General features: G+C 37.3%; 1 protein-coding gene across 5 annotated transcripts in view; it reads right to left on the bottom strand.

The window, feature by feature from the left end:
* csmd3b (CUB and Sushi multiple domains 3b) overlaps positions 1 to 25,620 on the bottom strand; it is a 414,649-nt gene that overhangs the window by 73,164 nt on the left and 315,865 nt on the right. For all 5 annotated transcript variants that reach the window (XM_058378182.1, XM_058378183.1, XM_058378184.1 and 2 more), the window contains 10 exons: positions 16,746 to 16,859; positions 16,155 to 16,250; positions 11,487 to 11,690; positions 9,927 to 10,051; positions 9,541 to 9,637; positions 7,658 to 7,762; positions 5,925 to 6,043; positions 5,732 to 5,801; positions 1,793 to 1,909; positions 774 to 983 (listed from right to left, as the gene is read on the bottom strand). In XM_058378182.1, coding sequence (XP_058234165.1) covers positions 774 to 983; positions 1,793 to 1,909; positions 5,732 to 5,801; positions 5,925 to 6,043; positions 7,658 to 7,762; positions 9,541 to 9,637; positions 9,927 to 10,051; positions 11,487 to 11,690; positions 16,155 to 16,250; positions 16,746 to 16,859 — 1,257 coding nt within the window. The remainder of the gene's footprint in view (positions 1 to 773; positions 984 to 1,792; positions 1,910 to 5,731; positions 5,802 to 5,924; positions 6,044 to 7,657; positions 7,763 to 9,540; positions 9,638 to 9,926; positions 10,052 to 11,486; positions 11,691 to 16,154; positions 16,251 to 16,745; positions 16,860 to 25,620) is intronic.

Genomic DNA, 25,620 nt, shown 5'->3' with positions numbered 1-25,620 from the left:
CGACTGACTTTTCAAGGGTTATGTTGCACGTCTGAACTATTAGCTACGCAAACTTTGCCGACTACCTCACTACAGGCTGTTTTCTATACATTAGCCTACTATGGGATGCTTTTAAAATATTTTTTATATATTCTACTTCTCATTCCTATGCTTTGAATTAGCCTAAAACTTATTTTGTCTTCTGCTTTTTATACAAAAGTGAGTCACACTGAGACAAGTGAAAAATACCTGTTGACTCGAGAAAAGGCAGACAAGCTCAAAAATGCAAACCTGCACAAAAGGGATTTCAATATCTTGAAATCCCTCAGCCATAAAATCAAAAGCTAAGCGAATAAATAATCAGTCTAAAGTCAAAATACAGAGAACTCTCTCTCTCTATATATATATATGTATGTGCACCATTCGGCTGATTATATGAATAAATATACTCATGCACTTTTGTTCATAGTTAAGGTGTAAATATCAACATTTAAATAAACAAGACATGATGGTTAGATGATCCCAGTGATTAGATTACATTGGATGATTAGAAAACTTCACACGTACAAAGTGCATGCTGTGGAATAGGTCAGCATTATTAACAGAGGTTGTTTCATGGAGCTAATTTCACTTGTTGATTTAATCTCTTTGATTAAGTTAGTGTAATTGATTTGGACAAATGCCACATGATTAACTACTGTCATTAAAGGTTCATTAATGTAAACATTTCATGTAAAGATTCCATATAATGCCTAGGAGTCATGTTTTGGAGAGTAATGTAAAGGTGAGCTCACCCTGGTAAGTGATGTGGAATCCAGGCTTGTTCTGGGAATAATCGCTGTGGAAGAAGAAACTGGTCTCATGGGTGGTGCTGAACAGAGATTCTGGCACCTGAGGTCCGCTGAACCTGTCAATCACAGAACTGGCCTCTGCTGAACCGCTCCGGATCTCCAGATAGTCATGGATGGCCTCGGTGGAGAAGTTAAGAAACTGCAGATGGATTCCTAAAGGAAAACATTTATACTTACAATCCGCTCAGTAATAACACAGCAAATCCTGCACAAAAACTCAACCAAAGCCTATTCTAAAAGTCTGTTTAACATTTAGAGTTGATTTCTTTTCCTCGCAATAAACGTTGTTAAACCACAACTTTAAATAGTCGGTTGTTAAACCCACGTGGATGATGGGGAGAAGCTGTGACGCTCCACACAGAGAGTAACCTAAGCTCAGGATCTAACTGGAGATTCTGGAGGTATCAGCAGTATCCCACTGCACCATCATGCTGCCCATATTAACAATTTTGCTTCTAGAGTTCAACCTTCTTAGTGCAAGGGTTAACTCGGATAGTGGTTTACCTAATATAATAGTTAGGGTAATGTTTGCTAGCTTGCTAGAAAAATTAGCTACTGGTTAGCACAATATGCTTGCTAGTGACCTTCTGGTTTATGCAGTATAAAACTTACTTACCTACTAAAAACATCAACAAAAAAACATTGGCAAAAATCCTAGCGAATCAAAAGTTTGTTTACTAGCTGAATCAGCTGTCATTACACCCTGTAGAAATTTCTATATTTCTATAATATCCACTGATTAATATCCACTAAATCTCATATGGTAATTAGCTATAGAGCTCTATAAGGGTAAAATTAAAACAGATAAGTTAAACAAAAATAACATTGTTAGTGAGATATCTACTTCACTAGCAGTAATAGCACAGATTAGTTAATGTTGCTGTATAAGGACAAGTCAATTCTCCTAGGCAAGCTAGTTGTGTAGCCAGTTTCATTTCTGTAACCAAGTCATGTAGCCATACCAAAGCCAATGGGTAAGGTGACGGTCCAGGAGCAGTCAAGGCCACTGGGGTAATTTCCAGGGTAACCAGGGCTGAGGAGCACACCACTCATTTCAGTCAGGGATCCTCCACACTGAGCTGTGGAGAAGCCATTGCAGACTCATTTTACCAACACAACTCATCAATATCATGCTGGGTTATAATTGCAGTGGTTAATTTTTAATTTCTAGTGTCCATGTCTTGCTTAATGGTTGTCTCACTCTTGCTAGTCATAAAAGCAGCTTTTATATCCAATAGGATTCATTATGGAAAAGTTCTTGCTTATTTCAATCAGGAAAACTCTGCTCTTCTTACTGGTAGAACTGTGCTTTACTCAGTTCTGGAGCTGGAGCAACCCGTTCTACATTTAATGCTTGTTCCAAAGAAATGTGTGATGAGTCTTGCAGTATCATATCCTATCATACTGTCATATACAAAGGTTTTAGTGTCAAATAAAAGACTATACTAAACAACAACAAATAAATGGCTTTAGCATTTTCTCTGGTTGAATCTGAAATAGTGTTCCACTGTGTATGTTACTGCACCCTTTGTAGGGAAGACAGTAAGTGAACCGGAATCCATTTGAGATTCTGCTTTAATGACAGCATATTGTATCACAGGTAAGAGGTATCAAATCTAGTGATATACTGGCTGTGGGTTAATTAATACATTATAACAATACTGAAACATTACAATTTATTACCCGAGTATATGGCTGCCTTTTAAATTGTACAAAAAAAAAAAAAAAATGGACACTTTGACACCTTTATTTGTTGGCAAGAAGGACATCCAAATTCTGCACGATGTCCGAATCAACAGAATGATTTACTTATTGGTGGAAATAAAAACGAAACACAGGACAGCACAGGTTCGGAAACACAGGTTGGAAAATAATAAGATTGATGCCTAATTGTTGCTAATTCACAGAGCAGCTTCTGAATCATTAGATAACAGCACCTCAAAGAGGCCTGCTTATCCTCAAACAGAACAACACATTTATCACAGTGATATATCAGTTGCCTCTTGTTTTGACATAACCCTTCTTTTCTTCACACCCTTCTTATTCCTAATGTTAAACAGGAAAAAACCTGCAGGGAAATTGGCTGCAAGAAGAAACGAGAAGCACAACCCGATTGAATTCTGATCCCAATTACTTACTTTCTCTCTCTCTCTCTCTCTTTTTTTTTTTTTAAAATAAGCACCTGAGAGAACCGACTATCGGCATGGTCTGGTTTGTGACAGTGAAGGATTTATCCAATAGGAAAGCAGTGAAATGTTTAAAGAATGATTAAATGGCATTTCCGACTGAAAGAAAGGGTGCATCGGAGCTTAAAAGTTCCAGCTGATAAGGCTAACTGTGGCAAAAACATGAGCCAGTGGAAAGCGTGTGCACATCTCAGTAATGAAAGAAAGAATGCCTTCAAAGGAGGAGAAGCAACAGAGAATTAGAGAGGATAAAGGACAAAGCAACTGAAACATTACTGAGAAAGAGGAAAGTTTTCTTTGATCAGGAACAAACCAAAGCGCATCGAAAACTGTTACTGCAAAACAGAAAAGATAAACAAGGTTTCCCTTGATCAGTGACAAAGCTTTCAAAGACATAAACTTGACCTTGAGCTGAGCGAGAACTGCAGTTACTGGGATCTCATGATGTCCAGGTGGAAAGCTCTGGAAACTTGGAAGGTTTGAGGCAGAAATGCTCTGAGAATTAACATTTACATTTCTGCTCAGCCAGGAATGTAAATGTAAATGTAAATGAACATTGGTACAAACAGTATGATGGTATTTGTTTGAAAAATTGTTTCAGGACTCACTGGCCACTGAGTGTCTGAGCTCCTGTGTACGCTTTTCTGGCCACAAGCTTCAGCATCATGTTCTCCACTGTGTATATGTACTTTCCTGAGCTCTTGAACACCACACCAGCTCAATTTTGCTCAACATTGACAGAATCTCAAAAGTATTTTGTTTGAAGCAGTTAGCATTAAATGAACAAGATTGCATGTTTACTTATAAGCTCTGGTTGGTCATGTGTCAGTCAAATGACCTCTTCATTTAAAATTATGTGGTTCTTTTGAACAAATTCTAGAGGTCTGGCTTGTGAGGTAAACCTCTGAGCTTACTAGTGCTTGTGTTGTGACCAGTCAAGCTTTGTGGGGATGTTTACAGGCTGAGACAGGGGGAAAAATATATATATATATACAGTATAAAATCCCTGGTATGCATGGCAAGCTTTGTGTGTCTGCTTTGAGCATTTCAAATTAACGATGAAAGACATTCTCCATTTGGTGTCTTGCTGAGAAGCAGACAGAACACATAACGATGCCTACGCTCGTGCTCGCGTGTCTTGATTTGATGTGTTTGTTCTGGGACCCGTATACCGTGCAAATCCAATAAAGGGAATGAGATCTATCTAATTATTTTTATTTAGCTCTTTGGGTTAATGCTCCGGTCTATCACATTGCAAATCAGTGAGTAAAGCTCTCACGACACCAGCACAGCTCCCCTGCACATTCAAACTGCTGCAGCTGTCACTGATCATTTATTCATTCTTGGTTCTCACTTCATAAATGTTTACTCTAATCTCTCTCTCTCTAAAAAAAAAAAAAAACAAAAAAACCCTCTTTTTCGCTCACCATCTGCTTATCAAATGGCCATTTCCACTTGTGATTGTTTTAATTAATTTTGATATGTCTAATTTTGTTGCCTGGAAAACCAAGATTGGACTACACGTTCCACTAACAGATGAGATTGTCTGCTGAAAATCACCTCCATTTTATGAGCTTCTGGTCTTTAAAAAATGGTTTCCCCGTGTCTTTCCTGAAAAACGCCCCAAAGAACGTAATAATTAATCCGAATGCTATTCATTGTTTTTGAGATTTAGCTTCTCTGTCCTCCACTTGAATTTAAAACCCTGCACTGAGAGAAGACGATGAGAGGATAACCTCTCACATGGAGCGTTCGGGCAATTTAACACATCCGAGTGTAATATTAACTTCATTATTTATATCAACGAAACCTATTCTCTATAACCCAGCCAGCCATTAAAAAATAAATGTGTTTTATTTTGTGTTATTACGTTTATTCATATTCACTCGAGCTCAGGGATGTGTTGTGCCTTATCTGAGCCGAACAGAAAGCACTTGGAAATTAGTGTTAAAAAAGTCATATTGTGGGTTTTGGGAGTGCTTTCATTAAAGATGTGTGTAAGCAGCTGGACGGTTAATTATTCAACCTTCCATTTCATGATTTTCGGCTTGGCTAGGGGTAAAAAACAGTAGGAAATGGAAGCTTTCAGCTGGAGCTTCTTTCAGAAGGTTTTGAGAAATTTACAGAAATAACCAATATTTTTTGGGATGCAGTTTGTTAAGCATTTTAAAATAAGGTTTCAGAAATAACAGAGGGAATAAAAGATAACTAAGGTTACAGTAAAACTCTTTTAGTCACAGCAGGCTTTCCTGTAGCGTATTATGCCTTGTACTATAGCCCTTTGTTTACTTAAAAATTCAGTAGGGTGGATTTCCAGAGACGTGTCCTTGCTAATAGTGAAAATGCTTCTACTGTGATTTTCTTTTCTAATTTAATTCAATTCTAATTAAAAAATCATTACAGTTCATATCACCAACAACAACTTGAGCGAAAAGTAGAATCTTTTCTACAAAATGATTTACATGAAGTTAGTATTTGGTATGATTGCTTTGCTTTAATGTTAGTGTGCACTCCTTGATTTTGGGGAATACCTGATGATCCACATTAAATCCATTGGAGTATTGCCTGAACATGTGCCTCAATGAAAGGCACAGGACCCTTTGAACAAATCACTATTAGTAACCTAGGAATTTTTTTCCACATTTCATAAATAAATAAATAAGACAAAATTTGGACCCCAATGTATACTGTATTTAATCCACTGTATTTTCATACCAAGGCAGAGAGGCACAGGGTAATTCCACCTCCTCACCGGTCCTGGCATACATGTGATGTGAGCATTGCCCTGGACAAAAACAAACGACAGAAGATACTGTAAATACAATTCTGTACATAATTATATATACTAACAAAAATATTGTACAAGTTGGAATTATGACAGTGTCCTTAGAGCAGGGTGTATTCTCACCTGTAAAGAGTACCCCTGTTCACACTGAAACATAACTACATCTCCCACCATGTAGCGATCTCCCACTTTGATGCCGTAGGTAGGAGTCTGAGGCTCGGGACAGGAATCGAGACCAATTGCTGTGGACACAAATGCTGAAGTTAAATTCGCAGTGGAATAATAGAAATAGCTACACTGTAAAAATGAAATATTAATAATTCTAATGTGTGCATCAGTTCCAAGTGATTGCGTAAAATTTTCACAATTTGGATTTGTAGATCCAACATGATTTGGATCTACAAATACAATACTGATACAATACAAAGATACAGCAGATACAATACTGCTGTGTTTTTCTACCATGGACATTTTAAGTGCCTATATGTATATATATATATATATTTTACTGTAAGTGTAGTTCCCATCAGACCCAAAATCCACAATGTAACTGGTTTACGTGAACACTACATGAATTGATCACACTCACTCTACATTCAATTTTGTTATTAGAAACATTAAATGGAGTTTCGTATAAGAAATTGAATCATGTTTTATTGAGAAAGGTATTATTATATGTAATAATTTGTCTTCAATCTGACTGTGAAATGTCCTAACCTGATTATTACTATTCTAGAAAATGTTAAAAATCGTAAAGATAATTCCAAGTTTTAACCCAGACTAAACATAAACAGTCTAAAAACTGAAACAGTAACTTAGATGTATCTGATTCTGAGTGACTACTCATACTCATTGTAGATTAGCTGCAGGTCTATAAATGAAGAAGAAGCAGCCTTTATTTATCAAATCTACAATATCACACAGTGAAGTTCTGTTCTTTTTTTTTTTTTTTTGCATATCCCAGATTGTTACGGAGCTAAGGTCAGAGCACAGAGTCGGCCATGATAGAGAAACCCTAAAACAGTGAGAATTAAGGGCCTTGCTCAAGGGCCCATCAGTATCAAGCTTGGCAGTGCTGAGGCTTGAAGCACAACCTTCTGATCTGTAACCTGGAGCCTTAACTACAACCCAGTAAATCACTTTTTGTTAATAACCTTTTAATATAAACTTTACAGAACTTCTTTTGCTTAAATCTAACCGAATGCATATTACTAATTTTTCAGTGTATAGTCAAAAGGTTACATAACTATACTGTAGGTAGATAGAATTAGCTTGTTAATTCTAGAGTAAAACTCATTTTGAGTTGAATAAATGCTGTTGCTTTATTTCCTGGATGAAACAGTAGGCAGGTTTTTGTGTAGAGCAGGTGCAGCTCTCCCAGGACTCATGTGCAGATTATGTGGCTATTTCTAGAGTAAATTGTAAGTGACTTGGCTTTCACTGTCCTATTTCCATACATTTCATTTCATGCCAAACAAGCCTACCGGGTCTAAGCCTTGTCACTAGTTGTTATTTTTACCATAAACACATCTTAAATGCTCTACTAATAAAAATCGCAGAGAGAACAGATGCCTCTGTCATTCCACATAAATCACTGGAAGAGGAAAGAGGATTGCAATGTTCTGATAAAAGGGAGGGAAGGACTAAAAAAAAGTTTGCATGGTTAAGTCCCTCAGTAGTATTAAACACTTTTCCCGCTAATGCATCACGGCTAACTCGTAGTTAAAGGAGAGAGTCTTTTTCTCGCATGCCACAGGTGCTGAATTGCAGTCTAGTCTGCGCCGCAGTGTCGGTTTTTAATAAGAGATGAGTGGATGGATCTCAGTGGTGGGTATGAAGCTGCCCTCTGGTTGTACCTGTGTATTCCAGATGGAAGCCTGCTGCTGAAACACTGATGTCAGATACAAAGTTCAGGTAAAGGTTGTTGGACGTGCTGTTCAGCAGCTGAGGAATGGTTGTTCCTGGAAAGAAATGCAGTAACATGTTTTACACTCTGTAGTAAGCATTTTGCACCGTATTAAAGATTAGAAAATTTGAATACAAACAACTAAAGTTTGCATTGCAAATTAATGACATACTCCATCTAAATCTTTCACTTTAACCTTTATTTTTAGAAACCAGATGGAAATCACTCGGCTTGTTTAAATAATAGAAATAATAATAATAATAATAAAAAGTTTTCCTAGTGGGGACCAGCTTTTTCTTTCTTTTCTTTTTTTTTTTTTTTTGGTAATAAAAATGTTCCTTATTTGTTTTATGGTTTCTGAAGAAATTCATCACTGGCTGAAAGCAAAAACAATTGAAAAACTAAAACCCTGCAAAAATGACATTTCGATAAATAATAAAAAAAAGACTTAAATGAATTTCTAATCGAACCTGACTAATTATATTATTGTTCCAGAAAATGGGAACAAATTGTAGGGATAAGTCTGAATTTTAAACTAAAATAAATATTCAGTCTTAAAAACTGAAACAGTAATTTAGATGTATCTGATTATTTTTTAATAGAAATCAAGAGCTGCATAGTTGTGGGAAAGCAGTGGCTCAGTGATTACTCATTGTTTTACACTCACTGTGGATTAGCTGCAAGTCTATTAATGAAGAAGAAGCAGGTTTTATTTATCACATATACAGCATAACACAGTGAAGCTCATTTTTCACATATCCCAGCTTGTTAGGAAGATGGTGTCAGAGCACAAGGTCAGCCAAAATATAGCAACCCTGGAGCACAAAGGATTAAGGGCCCTGTTCAAGGGCCCAACAGTGACAGCTTGGCAGTGCTGAGGCTCGATCCCTGACCTTCTGATCAGTTACCCAGTGTTTGAATCTTTGCAATCTTATTGGTAACATGTTACCATGCAGTGGATGAGACCTAGAAGTGTAGGAACATTTCTCAGAATTCATTCACTAATCCACAAATCAAGGACTAAACGCCCTTTGCACAAAATGCAATCTTTACATTGATTAAGAATCTATATTTTATCTGAACTATTCTGAAGTCTCAACTTAACTATCTTGTGCACTTCTGAAAGCAACTATTACTCACCGAGGGTGAGTTTCATGTGCTATAACTCTAGCTTATCCACTTCACAGTGGCTGCCAAAATTTTCCCCAACATATAAAGCACAGTGGGTCAGCGCTTGTACAGTCAGCAGGAGCAGAGCGGAAGCTAGCACTGTCCCTCACAGTCACATAAAGGTGCAGATCCTAAAAAGACCTGGCTAATCAGTGCATCCCCTCCTGCTGCACCCTTTGAGTAGCACACATTGATATCATCGATGTGTTTGCACTAGTCACATTGTTTAAGAACAAAACACAAGCGGTGCACCAGTCGGCGGTATCCGATAATAGACCCACCAGAAAAGGAAATTAATTGGCCACTCAAGCACAACATGATGGTTGTAAAAAGTTTAACACCTCAAAGCTTGGGCTCTAATAAGATGATGCTGGTCTGGAGGCAAGCTCCTCAAGTCTTTTGGATTTGTAGGCTGATTTTGTGAGAACAAAAGCCATAATGAGAGGCTCATGATCAATTCTTCATAGCAATTATGTGTTACTCAAACAGCAAAGATTAGAGAGCTATTTAGAGACTACAATAGGAAGAAGAAGAAATGAACTGTGTAAGTCAAGGGCACGCTAAAAAAAAAAAAAAAAAAACTGCAGTAGCGCCGGGAACAAGTAAATGTAAACTCGCAAAGTGCTTGTTCCAAGTTTAATCTAAATAAAAGCATGTTCTTACCTGAATAACTGCCCAGTCTGGGTGCGTTGTTGTCAGCTCCATCATAGAAATCCAGAGAATCCCAATTGTGTTCAGTGGCAAAACTCACCACTTGGATCTGAGCAAAAGGACAAAAGTTGTTTGTAGTTTGTGAATGCAATGTCACCATCAGGCCCTCAAAATCTCAAACAATGGATACGATGCCTTTCCATAAGTGAACAAACACAATTCGAAAACTTAATGAAAAGATCAAGCTACATCATGTCCTCTTCATTTGCAAATTAAACATTTGCCCCATACATAATTCATTAGATGCTAATAATTCCCTTTATTGAAGTTTCACTTTTTAAACTGCTGATTGTTCTATTGACAGGGAAAAAAAAAAAAGGTTCATTTGAAGGACTTACCTGGATTCCAGCTCCCTCAGGGACTGACACCTTCCACACACAGTTGAGATTGTTGTCGTAAGGTTCAGGATAGCCTGGGGACAGGATGGTGCCCTTACGTGCCATCAAAACCCCTCCACATGGCACTGTCAAGGTAAAGCCCCAGAGAGAACACGCATTAACATCGCTGAAGAAATGAACGCAACACAGACACAAGACTGGAATAAAGCAGGGCTGGGTTTTGATGACTAATTGGAAGTGAAAAAGTAAATGCTAGTGTCTTCTCCAGGATGACGATTAACAATGTGATGAAAAAATCTAATGATTTAGAAGAAAAAAAGAAAAAGGTTCAATAGTGTGTGATGTTATTTTGGAAGCATACCAGTAGGTATAACGAATCAGAAGCATGCTTATGCCTGGGAAATGCTCAAAGGCAGTAAGTGGTAAAGTAACTTGTATTTGTACTTGAATAAAGCATTTGTTTCTGCAAAGAGCCCCCTACTGAGTTTTTGAAATCAACATTTACATTTCAAACAGACATTAAAAATGGTTTGGAAGCCCTTGTGGGTCGAAAAATATCGTGTTCCAAACTTTCTGGCCTGATCATTTAGTTCATTCACATCGAACATTTCAGAGTATTTATTTGGAACAAGTGAAAGTGTGCAAATCAGAATTCAAATGGCTTTTAACAGAGTGACATATGCCCATCTCCCAGTGGAGAAGCTAGCCTAGGCAATCGTCCCTGCTTGTTGAAGCTGGAGAGTCGATCCTTCAATAATAATAGCGTGGGCTGCTGTCTTACTCTGCCAGGACAAAGCTTTTTTTCCCCCCTCTTTGATTAAGGACCTAAGAGCAGGTCAGGACATACTTGTAAGTGTTAGAAATACAGACAGACAGTGTGTGTGTGTGTTTGTGTGTGTGAAAAAGAGAGAGAAAGAAAGAAAGAGACAGATCGAAAGAGAGAGAGAGACAGAATATGGAGAAATGCTCAATATATCTGTGCCAGATGGTTAAATTATTAAAGAAATTCAGTTCACAGCAATTTCTGGCTCATTAATATTTTAGTAGTGATATACAGAATGCAGCATGTGTGCAGGTAATCACGAGAAATCTCTGCAGTTTCTGAGCAGGAAACTGAGTAAAACAAAACAAGGCCAGGCACATGGCATCCTGTGAGAACTGCAGACAGCCAAGACACTGCTAGGATGTAGAAGTGCAAAATTTCCCGCTAATTAATTAAAAATGAGGTTGCACTGTCGAAGTTTGCCTATTCATCCACCCACGTCCCGTTCCACACTTTTTAAACCTGACTAATTGCACTGCTGAAGGGAAACAGTGTGCTGCTTTTGCATTAAGGGACTTATGTGCAGTGTCCCTGTTTTCTTCAGCTCTAAGCGCTGAGCTCCGAGCCTGCTTCCATCTTCCTAGTAGAACTGCTAATTAACCCTCTTCACCTCTGAATAAGACTGTGACAGCGCACGGTTCATTTATAAGTGCTCCAGTTCTCTTCCTGATAACTTCTAATGAATGCTTTAAGTAAACCGTATCGGATAGGGACTGAAGAGACGATGTGACACTCACCCATGCAGGTGGGCAGGGTGTCGTTCCACTGTGCCAGGGCGTCGGGAACCGTTTCACAGCGGATAGCCGTGGAGCCTTGAAGAGTATAGCCCGGGTTGCACTCGAACATCACGGCTGAACCCACAGAGAAGTCGTTGCCAATGCGCTTGCCGAAGCGAGGTTCGGGCACTGAGCTGCACTGGGTGGAACTGGTCCGTGGTACAGCTGTAAGGCACGATGACAAAAAAATGATCTCTAATTTCAAAGCAAAAACCTGGAATAAATCCCATCGGAAAATAATCAATGCTGGAATGGTGTGGTGTCACTGTTACCACAAAAAATATATATAACAGTACTATTATTGTTCCTTTTTTTGGCAGCACATCATTTTTTAATGATTAAAATTTTTCATTTACTACTAATTTAACCACACAAGGTACTTTTTGACCATTTACTGTTACATTTGATGTCCTGGAACGACATTGAGGCAACTTAGTTCCTTTGTTCTCCTTTGTTATAGTAGCTATGGAACAGCATCTCTTGATTTAATAAGTTGTGAGAAACCAATAAACGCAAACTGCTCAAACCCTGTTACAAAACGCTGACCGTAGAGACTCCTCCCATAAATGTTAATCAAACATCTCCTCACAGAAAGCATCAACAATTATACTACTTATATTAAACAACAACCTCCACTTTTTTTTTAAGATCCATAGATTATTTATCTTAGATGATGGATTGTCTGCCATAAATCCCTGAGAATGAGATACTATACTATGAATTACTGTTACTATAGAAACAATAACAGTATTCCAGTGAGCGCATTAATATAAACTGATTTGAATGATAGCCGTAATTACTGTCAGAGCTCCTGTTAGAGAAATTACTCAAAACCTTCTGACCAATCAGATTCAAGACTCGTGCTTGAACAGCGCTATGGTATAATCCCCTACATTAATGAATTATTGAGACAAGACAGATGACTTATAGTAGGAGAATGTGGTAGGATTTGAAGGGTACCTACACATTTCACAAGGGCTTTACACATTCATGAGCCTTGCAAAAAGACTGATTATTGTTGTAGGGCTTCCGTAGTAGACTGCTGTATTTAGAATTATTTTTTATGTCGGAAGATATTCATTTCTACACTGTTAGTTTGAATATAGCCATAATGGAAGTTATTCCTGTGATATTTGATTGTATGTTACTATGCATTTTTTATTTGAGTGTATTTATTTTTCATTATATTCCCACTCCTTTTTGAAAAAATTAACTACAAAAAGGTTAATTATGAGTTATTGTTCATTTTGTTGTGTCTTCTCAGCCGGGTTACTCTTTTACAAGAAATGTAATCCCACTGAGTTTTCATCCTGGTTAAAGAAAGATTACTCACTAACTATACCACGCTGTACTAAGATATTAGATGTCTATCATGTCTTACATGAAACATGTCCTCTGATAAGTATCTATCTGTACCGACCTCTTCATTTTTTAATTAAATGCATTTATCTCCTTCACACACGAGCAAGGAATTGAAATCTCTAGAAGTGAATGGTGATGAATGGTCCACTTCAATTTTCATTAAAACCTACAGATATAGTACAATTCTAAGCACACATATGAGCTACATGAACCATTTTCATTACCCATAATGAAAACTGAGACACTCTAATATCTCCCCACTGGTGTTAACATAAACCTTTCATTAATGCATGAAAAGATATCAGCGATGCTCGTGAATGTGTTCTGAAAGTATAAGAATCAGTATAGGAGCATACACTTCAAATAAATTGCTAAAGAGAATTTTAATGAGTGTTAAAAGCTTTAATTGAAGCTGCAGAGCAGAATCTGATCTATCAACTAAATCTACAAAAGAAGAAATATATGTCAGGATTTGTTTCTGTTTGAAGATAAACTTCATGATGTGGTTCATATTTACAAGTTTAAGAATATGTGACCTAAACGCGCCGGAGAGAGACGAGACTGCGATTCCACCTCCGCAGCTCCACTTCAGCATATGCTGTGTAGAGAGAAAGTCCTGAAATCATTTCTCAGTTATTCAGGAAACACTCCTGAGAGTGTGAAGTCAAAGTTTATTTTGAAAAGATCTGTTTATTTATTTATTTGTTTATATTAATACTTTTTTCCCAGACCATTCAACGTGGAAATATATAATGCCACTTTTATCAGTTGACTTACATCTTCATGTCCTTACACAGTATATAGTAGCTCAGCTGTTCTTAACCTACTGCACATCTTAGAAAGCATCAGGCAGTGGAACCAGCACCAGACTCTGCGTACTACAGCGTTCCTTTGGCCAGCTAAAAGGATTTATTTCTTTTTATCAGAATCGAATGCATCCAAAGTGCAAGTAAGTGCCAGAGGCGGTGAGAGTGTTTAACAGTATTTGAAGTGTTAGCGTCTTAGCTACAAAACCAGCTGAGTTGCAGGTGAGTGGAGAGCAATGTTTCAAAGCTTTACACGACACAGCCAAGTAAAGAGCGAACACAATCACAAGTCTGAAGATCTGCAGGACACAGCTGTATCATCACCAGAGTGGCGTTTTGGAGAGATTAAAAAGGAAAAAAAGAAGCCCAGAAATAGAAGAAATCGTATAATAATAATAATATTAATAATAATAATAATAATAATAATAATAATAATAATGATAATAATAATAAGCTTCCAAGCAGATTTTAAGTGTTTGTTCAGCAGTGCTGGAAGAAGTGAGGCTGCCCTGCTCAGCAAAAACTACTTCTTCTGTAAAAATCAACAAGTATTAGCTGACCAAACCCTCCCATTAAAGTCTTCAAGGTTAAGCAGATCCGAGTTGTATGAATTGCTTTGAATGATGATGTGTTGCAGCCGAAGCAGCATTTAAAAGTTGTACTAAACAGTGCAACAGTATTAAGCTGCATCACCAGCTTTCCATCTGAAATGAAACTATAAAATGGCCTAAATAATAATTTTCAGTGACAGCTGTTATTCTGCTGCATCACACCACCTTGTTTTTTTTATTACCGTATAGCGTGCAGCGTCATGTTTAACACCACAGCAATTTGCCAGTGATTACAATTTTAGTTATTAATTAACTAAATTAATTAATTCATTAATTAGTTATTTATTTTTAATTAATTACATTTTAAATGTTGTGGAAGGTCCTTTTTCAGCTTTTCTACTGACAAATAAAAATTCTGCTTATGTTACTGAAAAACTAGAAAACTTTACCTCTGAATATTACAGGCTACTAACACTGGAGACTTTCAAGAATATACAGTATATATGAAGATTCATCATATTACATATTTTTTTGTTTTTATAAAAAAAACAACATTTTTTTGTTAATAGGTTTACATTATGTGGATTTTTGAGCATATAACAACATCTTATGTTATTAGTCGAGAATTCAATGCTTATTTTTTATTTAGAAATACTTCTATGTAATAAAATAATTCAATATTTGAACTAAAAATGAACCAGTGTTAGATCTAGAAAAAAGTGTGTGCACTCTTTGCACAAGTGCACACTGCCAAATTGTTTAAGTACAGCTTTATATATATATATATATATATATATATATATATATATATATATATATATATATATATATATATATATATATATATAGCTCACTTAACACCAAGCCCTCTGTCCCCCCCTAAAAACGTATAATTATTTGAATTATAAAACACATTTAATCAGCACAATGTCAGTATATGAAATGTAATTTAATTAGGGTAAGTCCCTATAGATTAAAACGGCTCATAATAACCTTGAATGACGGCTGCAAATTAAAATGGCCTGCTATGACAGATTGATAAAAGAGTACGACTTGTTTTACATCAGCACAGTAGTTTAAAACTCTGCTTTTAAAATGCTAAGTCAATTCCCTGAGTTGCATTAGTATGCCAGTTATACTGTGTTTAAATCTTACTGTGCTCTGCTAATGTTGCGTTAGAAGGATGGGAGCAATACAGTCTGCATAATGGAATAGAGCCAAAAGCTGTACTTAAACAATCTGGCATTAATGTGACACTTCTCTAGTTAGCACTAAAACATTTATTTTAGCAGCTACAGTGACTCAATAAAAAAAAAAAAAAAAAAAAAACTACTCGAGGTGGGAAGTAACAAATATAACTAATTGGTGAGTATGTAATTACACCTATGTCTTTATTTGTTTTAAATATCTGTACTGGAGTTGTTCTTTCTCTTACTGCAAGGATTTTTCCAGCTCACTACATTTCAATCTACAAGAACCTAGTAGTTTTTACATTCAGCCTGCTTAAACTAACCAACAACTAGCCAGTGGGACTGAAGAATGTGACTTAATACCCATTAATGTTTGAAATGAACTAATCTTTGAGCTAATGTAAATATCAGCTAGTTTTATTGTTATTATTTTACTAGCTAACTGTTTAGAGATAAAGCTGTAGTTAACTTGCCTTAGTTAATATGTTCACATGTTCCTTGGTTTTGTTGTAAGTGGCTTAAAATCAGTAACTGTAATAAGTGGGATTTGATATAGATTTTTTTTGTTGATTGTTCTTATATACATTTGTACATCCAATGACACAACTTTAAAGCTCTAGTGACTTCCACTGTTTACAACGATGCTAAAAGTGTCAAAAGTAACTGCATTTGTTTATGTACTGTATGCAAATAATAATACACTGTTCAAGTTAGACTGACCTTGATACACAAAGTGGAAGCCTTTAGCAGTTTCTGGTCCAACTGTAGTGAATTTGATGGTTATCTGGTTTCCAGTACTCAAGGGCAATGACTCTCCTGCGGAAGAGAGAAAAACAAACAAGCCTCGTTTTGTGTCTTTAGCTCAGCAACATTAAACCTTACAGATCTCTTGAAGGTGTCACACTTTACTAAACAGCCTACTTCTTTTTGTAATTTGGCCTTTAGCGCTTTTAGGGTGGTGTTTTTCTTGATTTAAATGTGGGTTAGTAATGCATATTAAGCAGAGTTTAAAAGGCTGAGCTAAAGGTTGTCACTATTCTTCCTTGCAGTGCTATCATTTCAATCAATGGCACTAAATGCTTATCATCTCTAAAGCCACTAAGAGAAAATAGAGAGAGAGAGAGAGAGAGAGAGAGAGTGGTTGATGTTTACTTGTAGCAGATAACAGAGTAGAAGGTAAGAGCCATTGGATAAGAAATTCTGTGACAAAGATTACATTTAAGATTATGATTATATACTCAGAAAGGTGCAGAAGATGAAAAGTTAAAACATTCATAATTGCAAATATCCCTAAATTACAGTGAGCTGTACCTGAGTGAGATCCCGACAGTGAGGAAAGCAGAGGGGATTGCTGCGTAGGTCCATCATAAATGTCAACCACATCATTTAGAGATGTTTGAAACAGCACAAACTGGCCGAAAAGAACTGCAGGACAGGAAAGAAAAGATAATGACAAAAACGATCTGTGCAAATAGCTGTTTTTGGCTTCACATGTCAGTTACCCAAAAAATATAGACACACTTCCCACAGCCTTTTCTCTTAAACTGGAACTCTTCTACACAGATCATCTAAGAACCGTTTCACAATGTGCTAATAATGCCATTTTCTTAATTAGATCAGGGTATTTTGAGCTATGGAAGCCTCTCGGAGGTAATAAAGCGGTACGTTTATTTAAATCTTTTTAATTGCCTGCTTCTGTGAAATTACTCTTCACATGTTGCAGCACTGTGCATGCTCATGGCAGTCTTATACGCATTCCCCTGCTTTGATTGCATCGGTCAAAGAAAATCATTAGCCTCCTACTCATTAGTTTTACACTACATTGCTTTGGAAATGAGTAAAGCTCAATATGAGTAAAGTTTAACTTAATTTTATTCCCTGCTAAGAAAAGCGGGGTTTACGCATTCTAAATATTGCACATGAGCTTATTATGCAACAACAATAGCATTAGCAACCTGACACCTGTGGGATTACACGCAGTCATCTCTGAATAAATCCATGATATTAAGCAGCCAGGCATTGCTGAAGTGCTTTATCTCACAGCCTAAAATGTGTGCTAAGAATTTGTGAAATATGTGAATGACACAGCAGGGGTTTGAAAGCTAATTGAAGCATATGGTTACCGCAGGCTGTGATGACACTGTTCCTGGCTTAGAAACACAGCTTTGAAAAAAAGATGGCACAAACTAGTCATGATTACATGAATGAATTTGCGCTTTAAGAGAATATAGACATACCACACGCATATTTATATATACACGGCACACCAAAGCTTGTTATTGTTATGTGCGGACTAAAGGATGTGAATATGGTTACTTAGCAACACCATCACACTGTTAAATAGCGGTGTTAAAGGCGAAGGTGGGCTACACTAGTCATCTATGCAGGCATATACACACAATGAGACCTATGTATATGTTCCTCAGAGATGCTGATGAGATTTCTGGTGTTACTACGTGTTCACTCAAGAGCTCCAGCTCTTTTCACACAGCCCTGGAGTAAAGGCAGTCTATCACACACCCTGACTAATGCATAACCTTTTTAAGACATGTCATTGGTCAGAAGGTTCTCTTCTTAAAGCCCACCATCCACTGCAAACCTACTGTACAGCCACTCAAGCCTACATATAGAGCTCAGAAACCTGCTGAGATTTAAATGGATTTGACCAGAGAACAAAGACTTTTTCCAGGAAAGTGATTTATTTATTTATTTTTTAGAACTGTGGATTTTCTAACAAAGCTGTAAAAGAAGACTCGTGTTAGCACTTATGAGGGGATAAGTGGACTGACATCACTACACAATCCAGTGCCAAGACAGAGTGTAATTTTTTATAAAAAACAGAAAAAGAAGTCTTTTTTATTCCCAGAACTCAACAGCAAAGAGCAATTTGTACAACACAACTTTATTCCATTCTTGAATTTTTATACCTCCTCAACCTCTGATACTTCAGTTCTAAATTGGTCTCAATGTACACCGTGTAGAACTTTCTGGCAAGATCTTTCAAAACAATAATGTCTTTCCTAAATCATGTGCTTCCAAATGCTTACAGTTGACAAAACCAGACTGAAAATTTTCCGATTTTTTTCAAGGCTTGTTACAGTTCAGAAAGACATACTAGCAGAATTTCCTATAACGTTTGCGGCGCAGTCATAATGAGGACCTTAAAGCTGAACACTGCACTGCATGCTGCCCTGTGACCAGTATAGAGTTTGCATGGACTATATGGAGCAGTGGATCTGTAAATAAAAGCTATTACTTTTGTGAAAATCGAGCCAGTTTGTATTGCTTCATTTTGAAGCTCAGTAAGGCAGACAAGCTAGTAAGGCAATATATAACTGTATATTGGGTTCGATCATAACAATGTTTCTTTTTGGTCTGTATTATATTTACACTCCTAAACTTTAAGAAATTATAAACATATTACTCCAAAATGATGGGGAAATATTTTAGTTTCCTTTTTAATCTTGCTTAGGTGTTCTGTTAGGCGTTGCGAAGATCACATTTGTAACCAGCTGATTTAATAAAACATCCAGTTTGATTTAAAGGTCTAAAATCTTGCGAGTGGCATTTCCTAACACATTGAGCAAATATCCCATAATAATTTTGTCAAATGATTAGATATCTCCATGGTGCAGCCAAATGGACATAAGCCCAAAGAAATAATAATAAACATCAGCCTAATAAACATGAAACCAGATTACTGAGAAATTGTCTCATTTGATTCTACAGCCAACATCTTGCTCATCTTCCAGCAGTATTCTCAACTTACTCTTAGCTGCCGTTCCCACCAACTTAAGCTCTTTTAACCTGAAGAAATACTGAACAGCTCTGACAAACACGTCTCGTATGAATAGCTGAACTAGCTGCTGTAAAAGTTTTCATATGTGTACTGCCTCTGCAGAGTGTCCTGATGGATCATTTTTGTTGGCTGTGAGCGGGGACTTGTGGGAATGTACTAACTATGCTGTTATTGATGGTGTTTCTATCCTCTGGTACAGCCAGCTGGAAAATGATCTATAACTCAGTATGGCGAGTCTGCTTGCGTATATTGAGTTCACCCTCCTGTGTGTTTGATAAGAACAATAGGGGAGATGTAGAAGCCCTCGCCATATTATTCTTGAATTTCACCACCTCCAAGGCTGTGGCACTGCCAAAACAATTACCTCTGCGAGTCAGAGAAAACAGTTGTTGAGGTTTCAACCACTTGCATACCTAACAAGTCAAGCATATGCTTGGGGGGCACTCGCCAATTCAAAAGCTAAGTGAAATTAGCCTGTGCAAATCAGTGGATTTAAGCAGTTTTGAGTAAGAAAATATCAACAATAATGAAATTTAGGAGTTAAGTTTAAACACAAAACTCAGTTATAACAATGCCCAAGTATTTTATAAACATGGACAGATGATTATAAAAATAAGAGACAAAAATAAATAAATTAAAAAAAAAAACTATTGAGAAGATGCAGAAATAGTTGAAATTATTAATAAATCATTGAGAATATGTAGAAATTTATCATGCAAAAATGCTTTCCCCCAGATGTGCATTAAGCAACAGTAACAGCTGCTATTCAATGGTATGGCCACTATAAATAATAATTAGCATCTAATTTTTAAATGTTTTATTGAATCCACAGTCATACTCACTTGGTTTTTCGATAGTTTTGCAAGACCAAAGGTTCACAAAGACACAAAGTTCATCTAGATAAAGACCTGAAAGTTCTGCTACCAGAAGCAATTCATTTCATGTACAGCAACATTTCTCCCTTCAGTAAATTGCCTTTTCTTCCAGGTGATTTTTACTGGTATTTGGTCTGATCTGTGCTTAACAGAGAACCAGAACAGCATCTTCTGTACTGCTGTAGCTAAACCCGTACTTGGAGATACCTCTGTATAAAGTGTAATCCCCAAAGCACACAGATGATGAAAGGAGCCGGAACATTTATCCCTTGGGAAATGTACACAATCCCTGAAACTCTGAGCAGGACATGCCAACTTTAACTTAAATGCACCAGGCTTCTGGTCTCTGTTGGCAAAACTTTGCTGTCAGAGAGTTTGGAGCCCATTTACAGAGAACAGGGAGATCACATTTATCTACACCAACCATGAACCACTCAGCATGGATCGATTGCCAGTCCAGAGATGGTACTAAACCCTTCATTTTCTTTCCACTGTGTCCATCTTTAAGATAATACACAATTTAAAACCCTGGCCACACTGTGCACAGTCCAGATTATGAGAAAAGTGTTGGCAGACCTTCAGGCTAGTGGCCAGTTTTCAAAAAAAGTGTAGATGAAAAATCAAAAACAGTGTGAAATAAGCACAGTCCAAAAAGTATTTACAAAGTTTGCAGCTTAACAAAAAAAAGTGCCTTCAAAACATTTAATATGCCAAATAAAGCATTTACATAGGGATGGCTGAAGTACTATTCGATATGAAAAAAATGCTGCATTCATCTATCCATCCATTTTCTGTAGTGCTTATCCTACACAGGGTCATGTGAAATCTGGAGTCTATCACAGGGGATTTTGAGCACAAGGTGGGGGACACCTTGGACGTTGTGCCAACCCATCACTAACCACAATCAAACACACTCATTCACACGCACAAGTCTTTGGGCCGAAACTGTAGTACCTGGATGAAACCCCTGAAGCACGAGGAGAACATGCAACCTCCAAACAAATCAAACCTCCAATTCTGCAGACACGAGGCAAACATGCTGAACAGTAAGCCACTGTGCCCACAAAAATGTAATAGACTTAAATCTATTTTAGTATACAGTAAATGTATTGTCACATCCAAACATAAAACAGTGTTTTATTGTTCATTTAATTACATTATTTGCCAGAAGCCCTTATCCAGGGAGACTTATAGTTATCTCATTCATACAACTGAGCAGGTGAAGGCTGAGGACCTTACTCATGGGCCCAGCAGTGGCAGCTTGGCAATGGTGGGATTTGAACTCATGATCAGGAGTACACATCTGGATGAATATATCAGCATGAACACGCAACAACAATGTAAATAAGTAAATGCCACTAAGGAGGAGTTTCACAGGATGTAACCTCTCTGAGTAAAAACTTTACTAACAAACCCAAAACGCCCAGGCAGAAAAAGAAAATGGCCAACTGATCACATGAACAGGCCAAAATAAAACAAACTTGAGAACAAGAACCGAAAATAAGAAAGATGAGTACTTAAATAAAGTCAGAGATAATTAACAAACAGGAAACAAGCGTGTGGTAGATTTCAGGTGAGTGGGAGAGCTGTAACATCTGGACTGGATTGTGTGCTGGAGAGAAAACTCCTGAATGTGACACTAAAACTATTACCTCCAACTGTTTCATTGCAAATCATCAACACTAGTGACCTTCTGAGTGACAATAGCAGCCAGGTGGGCCAGTAATAAATATTTCTCCTTTTCGGCTTTACTGTTGAGACAATAGAGGCTTTGTTAGCTGATATTATGCTTAAATTCTACATAACTTTACACTGACAAAGTGATGAATTGCATGTACCCAATTCAAATGTGTACATAATTGTCACGTTGACGCATCAGCACAATTTTTGCTACATGTAAGCAAACAACAAAACACAACAAAATGTGTTGATGCTGTATTTTTTTTTCCCATTGTGAAATGCTCCCATTTAAATAAAATACATTAAGTGTCATATTTTTCCAATGTTCTATAAAATGGTCAGTTTGACAAAAGGTATGATAGGAAAACGGGCTTCTACTTCAAATAACAGTTCAGTTCTCATGATTTTTGCCTTTTTCTATCAATGTCTTAAAGGTTTTAAAGGTCCTGACATGCAAAAGAGCCAGACAGCTGCACACAGGATAGATCTCACCATGAGGCTGCTCTTTCACTGAGATAAATACCGTGCTTCAAACCTCTCCTCTGAGCCACGCCGCTGCGTGAGATCGCCGTTTTCCGCTCACACACTTATATTTAATACACTTCGACACTTGCTTAGTGCCTCCTATGGAAATGAGGGCTGTGATTAATTCACAGTTTGTCCACTTTCCTCAAGAGGAAATGTGCTTGAAATAAAGGCATGTCTGTCCCACACTGTCCTTGTCTCAATCTATTTCATTCTCTTGGGCTGTGAGGGAGCCTGAGGGGAGAAAAGCATGGAGTCCACAGCAAACTTTCTAATGTTTCTTACTAACAGTGTTCATGTAAGTCCAGCTGGACACATCTTTCAACACTTTAAATATTAATTCAGCTCTGGGGATTTTGCTGTGTCATGGCTGGCTTCAGTATACACTGCTCACAGCATAATCTAGTGCAGATGCTATGTCAGTCCAACCATAAACCACTTGAGCAAAGTATTTTCTTTTTTATAGTATGTATCATCTCAATGTATGAACCCAAGTGACCTGCAGAATGAGAACTCTGGCCAAATTGCACGTGACTAAATATTTCTTACTTCAGGTGTCTAGATTTGCAGGTAGCTATATTTTTGGATGAGTTACTCTTGTTGGTGTCAGTATCAGTACTTGTATTGATGAGTACCACAGTCTATTTTGAAAATATGTTTTAAAATGAGTTAGTACATCACTAAAATACATACATGCATTTTCTTTGAAAGTTGATAGTATACTTTAAGTTTAAAGACTAGAAAATCTAGCTAGACCTTTTCAGTGAAGTATACCAGTATGTGAAACTGAAGGTGCTTTTTCAGAGACAAGTCTCAAACCACATGCCCATGCACTACTGTACTCCAATTTGTAGCATAAATAAGTAGTGAGTAGTGTTCACACTGAAAATTACAAAAAGGAGAAGTGCACTTCAAGTACAGGGAAGATGCACTTATTCATCTGAATAAACTAAGTGTGAATGCTGGACACTTTATGCATTTAATTCTCACAGCTCTGCTTATGTAGAAGAAAAGGGGCGGGGCAACAAGGCACTTGTACTAGATGAGAAAGATGGCTGACGTCACTCCAGTGGACAAGACGTCTTACAAAAAGCCCGTGTTGTGTGATTTAAAAAAAAAAAGAAATTACTGCATTACAGCTAAAACTAGCGGCGCATTACATTTTTGACATCATTTGCCATCGACTGCGTAACAGCATATACTTCTGGGGAGTGAAAAAGGTCAGTGTTCCATTTGAGACAATACTGCCCGTCTAAAATTCATCCACTAGATGGTAGAGAAGGTGGAGTGCAGTGCATCATATAAATGTATAGTGTGTAGTACGTCATTTGGGACACAGCTACTGTTTTAAACAGGGACAGAAAATTCATCCTTGCTACGCCAATATTGGGATTCACAATGAAGATTTCCTCCAGTCTACCCAAATGCTACTTACTACTGTGACATTCATTAAAATAAAAATCTGAGTAAAGGATATTTTAAATCACTTCTTCAAATACAATTTAAATTGCTTGATATATATATATATATTCTGAACATACTGATTAAAACTTATAGCCTAATAAATAAATCTGTGTGGACCTGAATATTTAGTATACTCAGGAATATGTTCCTGAACCATGTTATTACTGCTCTTTAAAAATGAACATTAATGAAATTTTAGATTAAGCTGTACCAATGAACATTTCTGCTTGAAGATATTCCTATCCCACGCTGTCTATCATTAGAAATAAATTGCAAGTATACTCAACACTTAGTGGACATTAGTATGCCTGTTGCAAACCTGGATATATTTTATAAGGCTATATCTGCCCCCATTTTATCCGAAATGCTCAATATTTCCTTTTAAATGGAAAAAAAATGTTATGCAGTATTCAGGACCCTAGCAGCAGACTTTCTTTCCAATGTCATTATTAACTGCTTGCAGCATTGTTGTAACACAAGCAAAATATTCTGACTATTCATAGTCTCTGAACAAAGTGCAATATTCCCAGGTCTTTATCAAGGTTCCTCATATTCTGAGTAACTCAGAGTTGAGGTTCAATTACATCCTACTTGATGTAAAGCTTGGAGAAACTCCAGGCCATACACACTGCACACATCCAACTTAACAGTGGCAAGGTCACAGCTATAACCAATCCTGCAGCTAATCATCAGATTGTGCTCTGATACAGGACTCAGTCAGGGTTAGGATGGATGTGAGTGGGACACAGGTAGATAGATACTATTACTTTTCCAATGACAGCAATGTATTATATAATTGGTAATAGTCTGATACTATGCACTTCTCACCTGACTTGTCTGGCCTTAAATAGCATCTAGCCTGTAATGGAAGTAGTGCCAGTCTTTAGTGTAGACTGAACAGTGTTAATCTGGGTCCAGTGATTATCTGATTGACCGTGACCTCCATATCTGGGCCATCCCCAAACTTTTGTCACAAAGTTGGAAGCCTGTGCATAGGATGTATTATAAAGGATTAGGATTTCCATTCAACAGAACTAACGTGATCCAGCATCACAATGCCTCTGAGAATAAAACAGGGTTTATAAAGATCAGGATTGGTGTGGAAGATCTTGAGTAGCCTGCACAGAGCCCTGACATTAACCTTATCGAATTCCTATGAGATGAACTGCAATTCTGACTGCACACCAGTCCCCCTTGCCCAACATCAGTTCCCCACCACCCCACTAATGTTCTTTGTGGCTGAATGGGCACAAATCCCCAAGAACTCTCCCTTGGAAAGCCTTCTCAGAAGAGTGAAGACTGTTATAAATGCATTTGCACATTGTAGTTACTGTATAGAAGCAGTTGTATGTTTGGCTTGTTTTGGTTATTGAAAGTGGAGGGAAGGCAGGTACCGTCCTGAAAACATGATTTTTAAAGTTTGCCTTCATAGAGGTTCGATTCAGCCGAGGTGGCGCAAATGTGTCTTATTTGCTGCAGTAAAGTTATTCAGACAAAGTAAATGTCAATGCTGGACTAATGGCATGCCAAAGTATTGTAATGATACTGTATATGTTTTGATTGTGATATCAAAATGAGAACAGACTGATTCGGAATTAGTAGAGCATTTCCCCTGAATACACGCAGAGAATCTTCGTTGCTGGAACATTAGGGGCCGTTACGAAAGTGTAGCAAGAAACAGTGTAAAAAAAATGTAAAAACTACGACATTACCAACTGCCTGATTTCAGTAATGCCTTTCTGCATTGGAGTGATTGAAAATGCAATCCACTCTAACCCACTTTTGCCCACATACAGTGACAGGAAAACTGATTAGCTGAATATTTCAGTTGGAAAAAGCTAGG

The sequence above is a fragment of the Hemibagrus wyckioides genome, linkage group LG24 (assembly GCF_019097595.1).
Source record: "Hemibagrus wyckioides isolate EC202008001 linkage group LG24, SWU_Hwy_1.0, whole genome shotgun sequence".
Taxonomy (NCBI): Eukaryota; Metazoa; Chordata; class Actinopteri; order Siluriformes; family Bagridae; genus Hemibagrus; species Hemibagrus wyckioides.
This window is presented reverse-complemented; position numbering and strand designations above follow the sequence as displayed.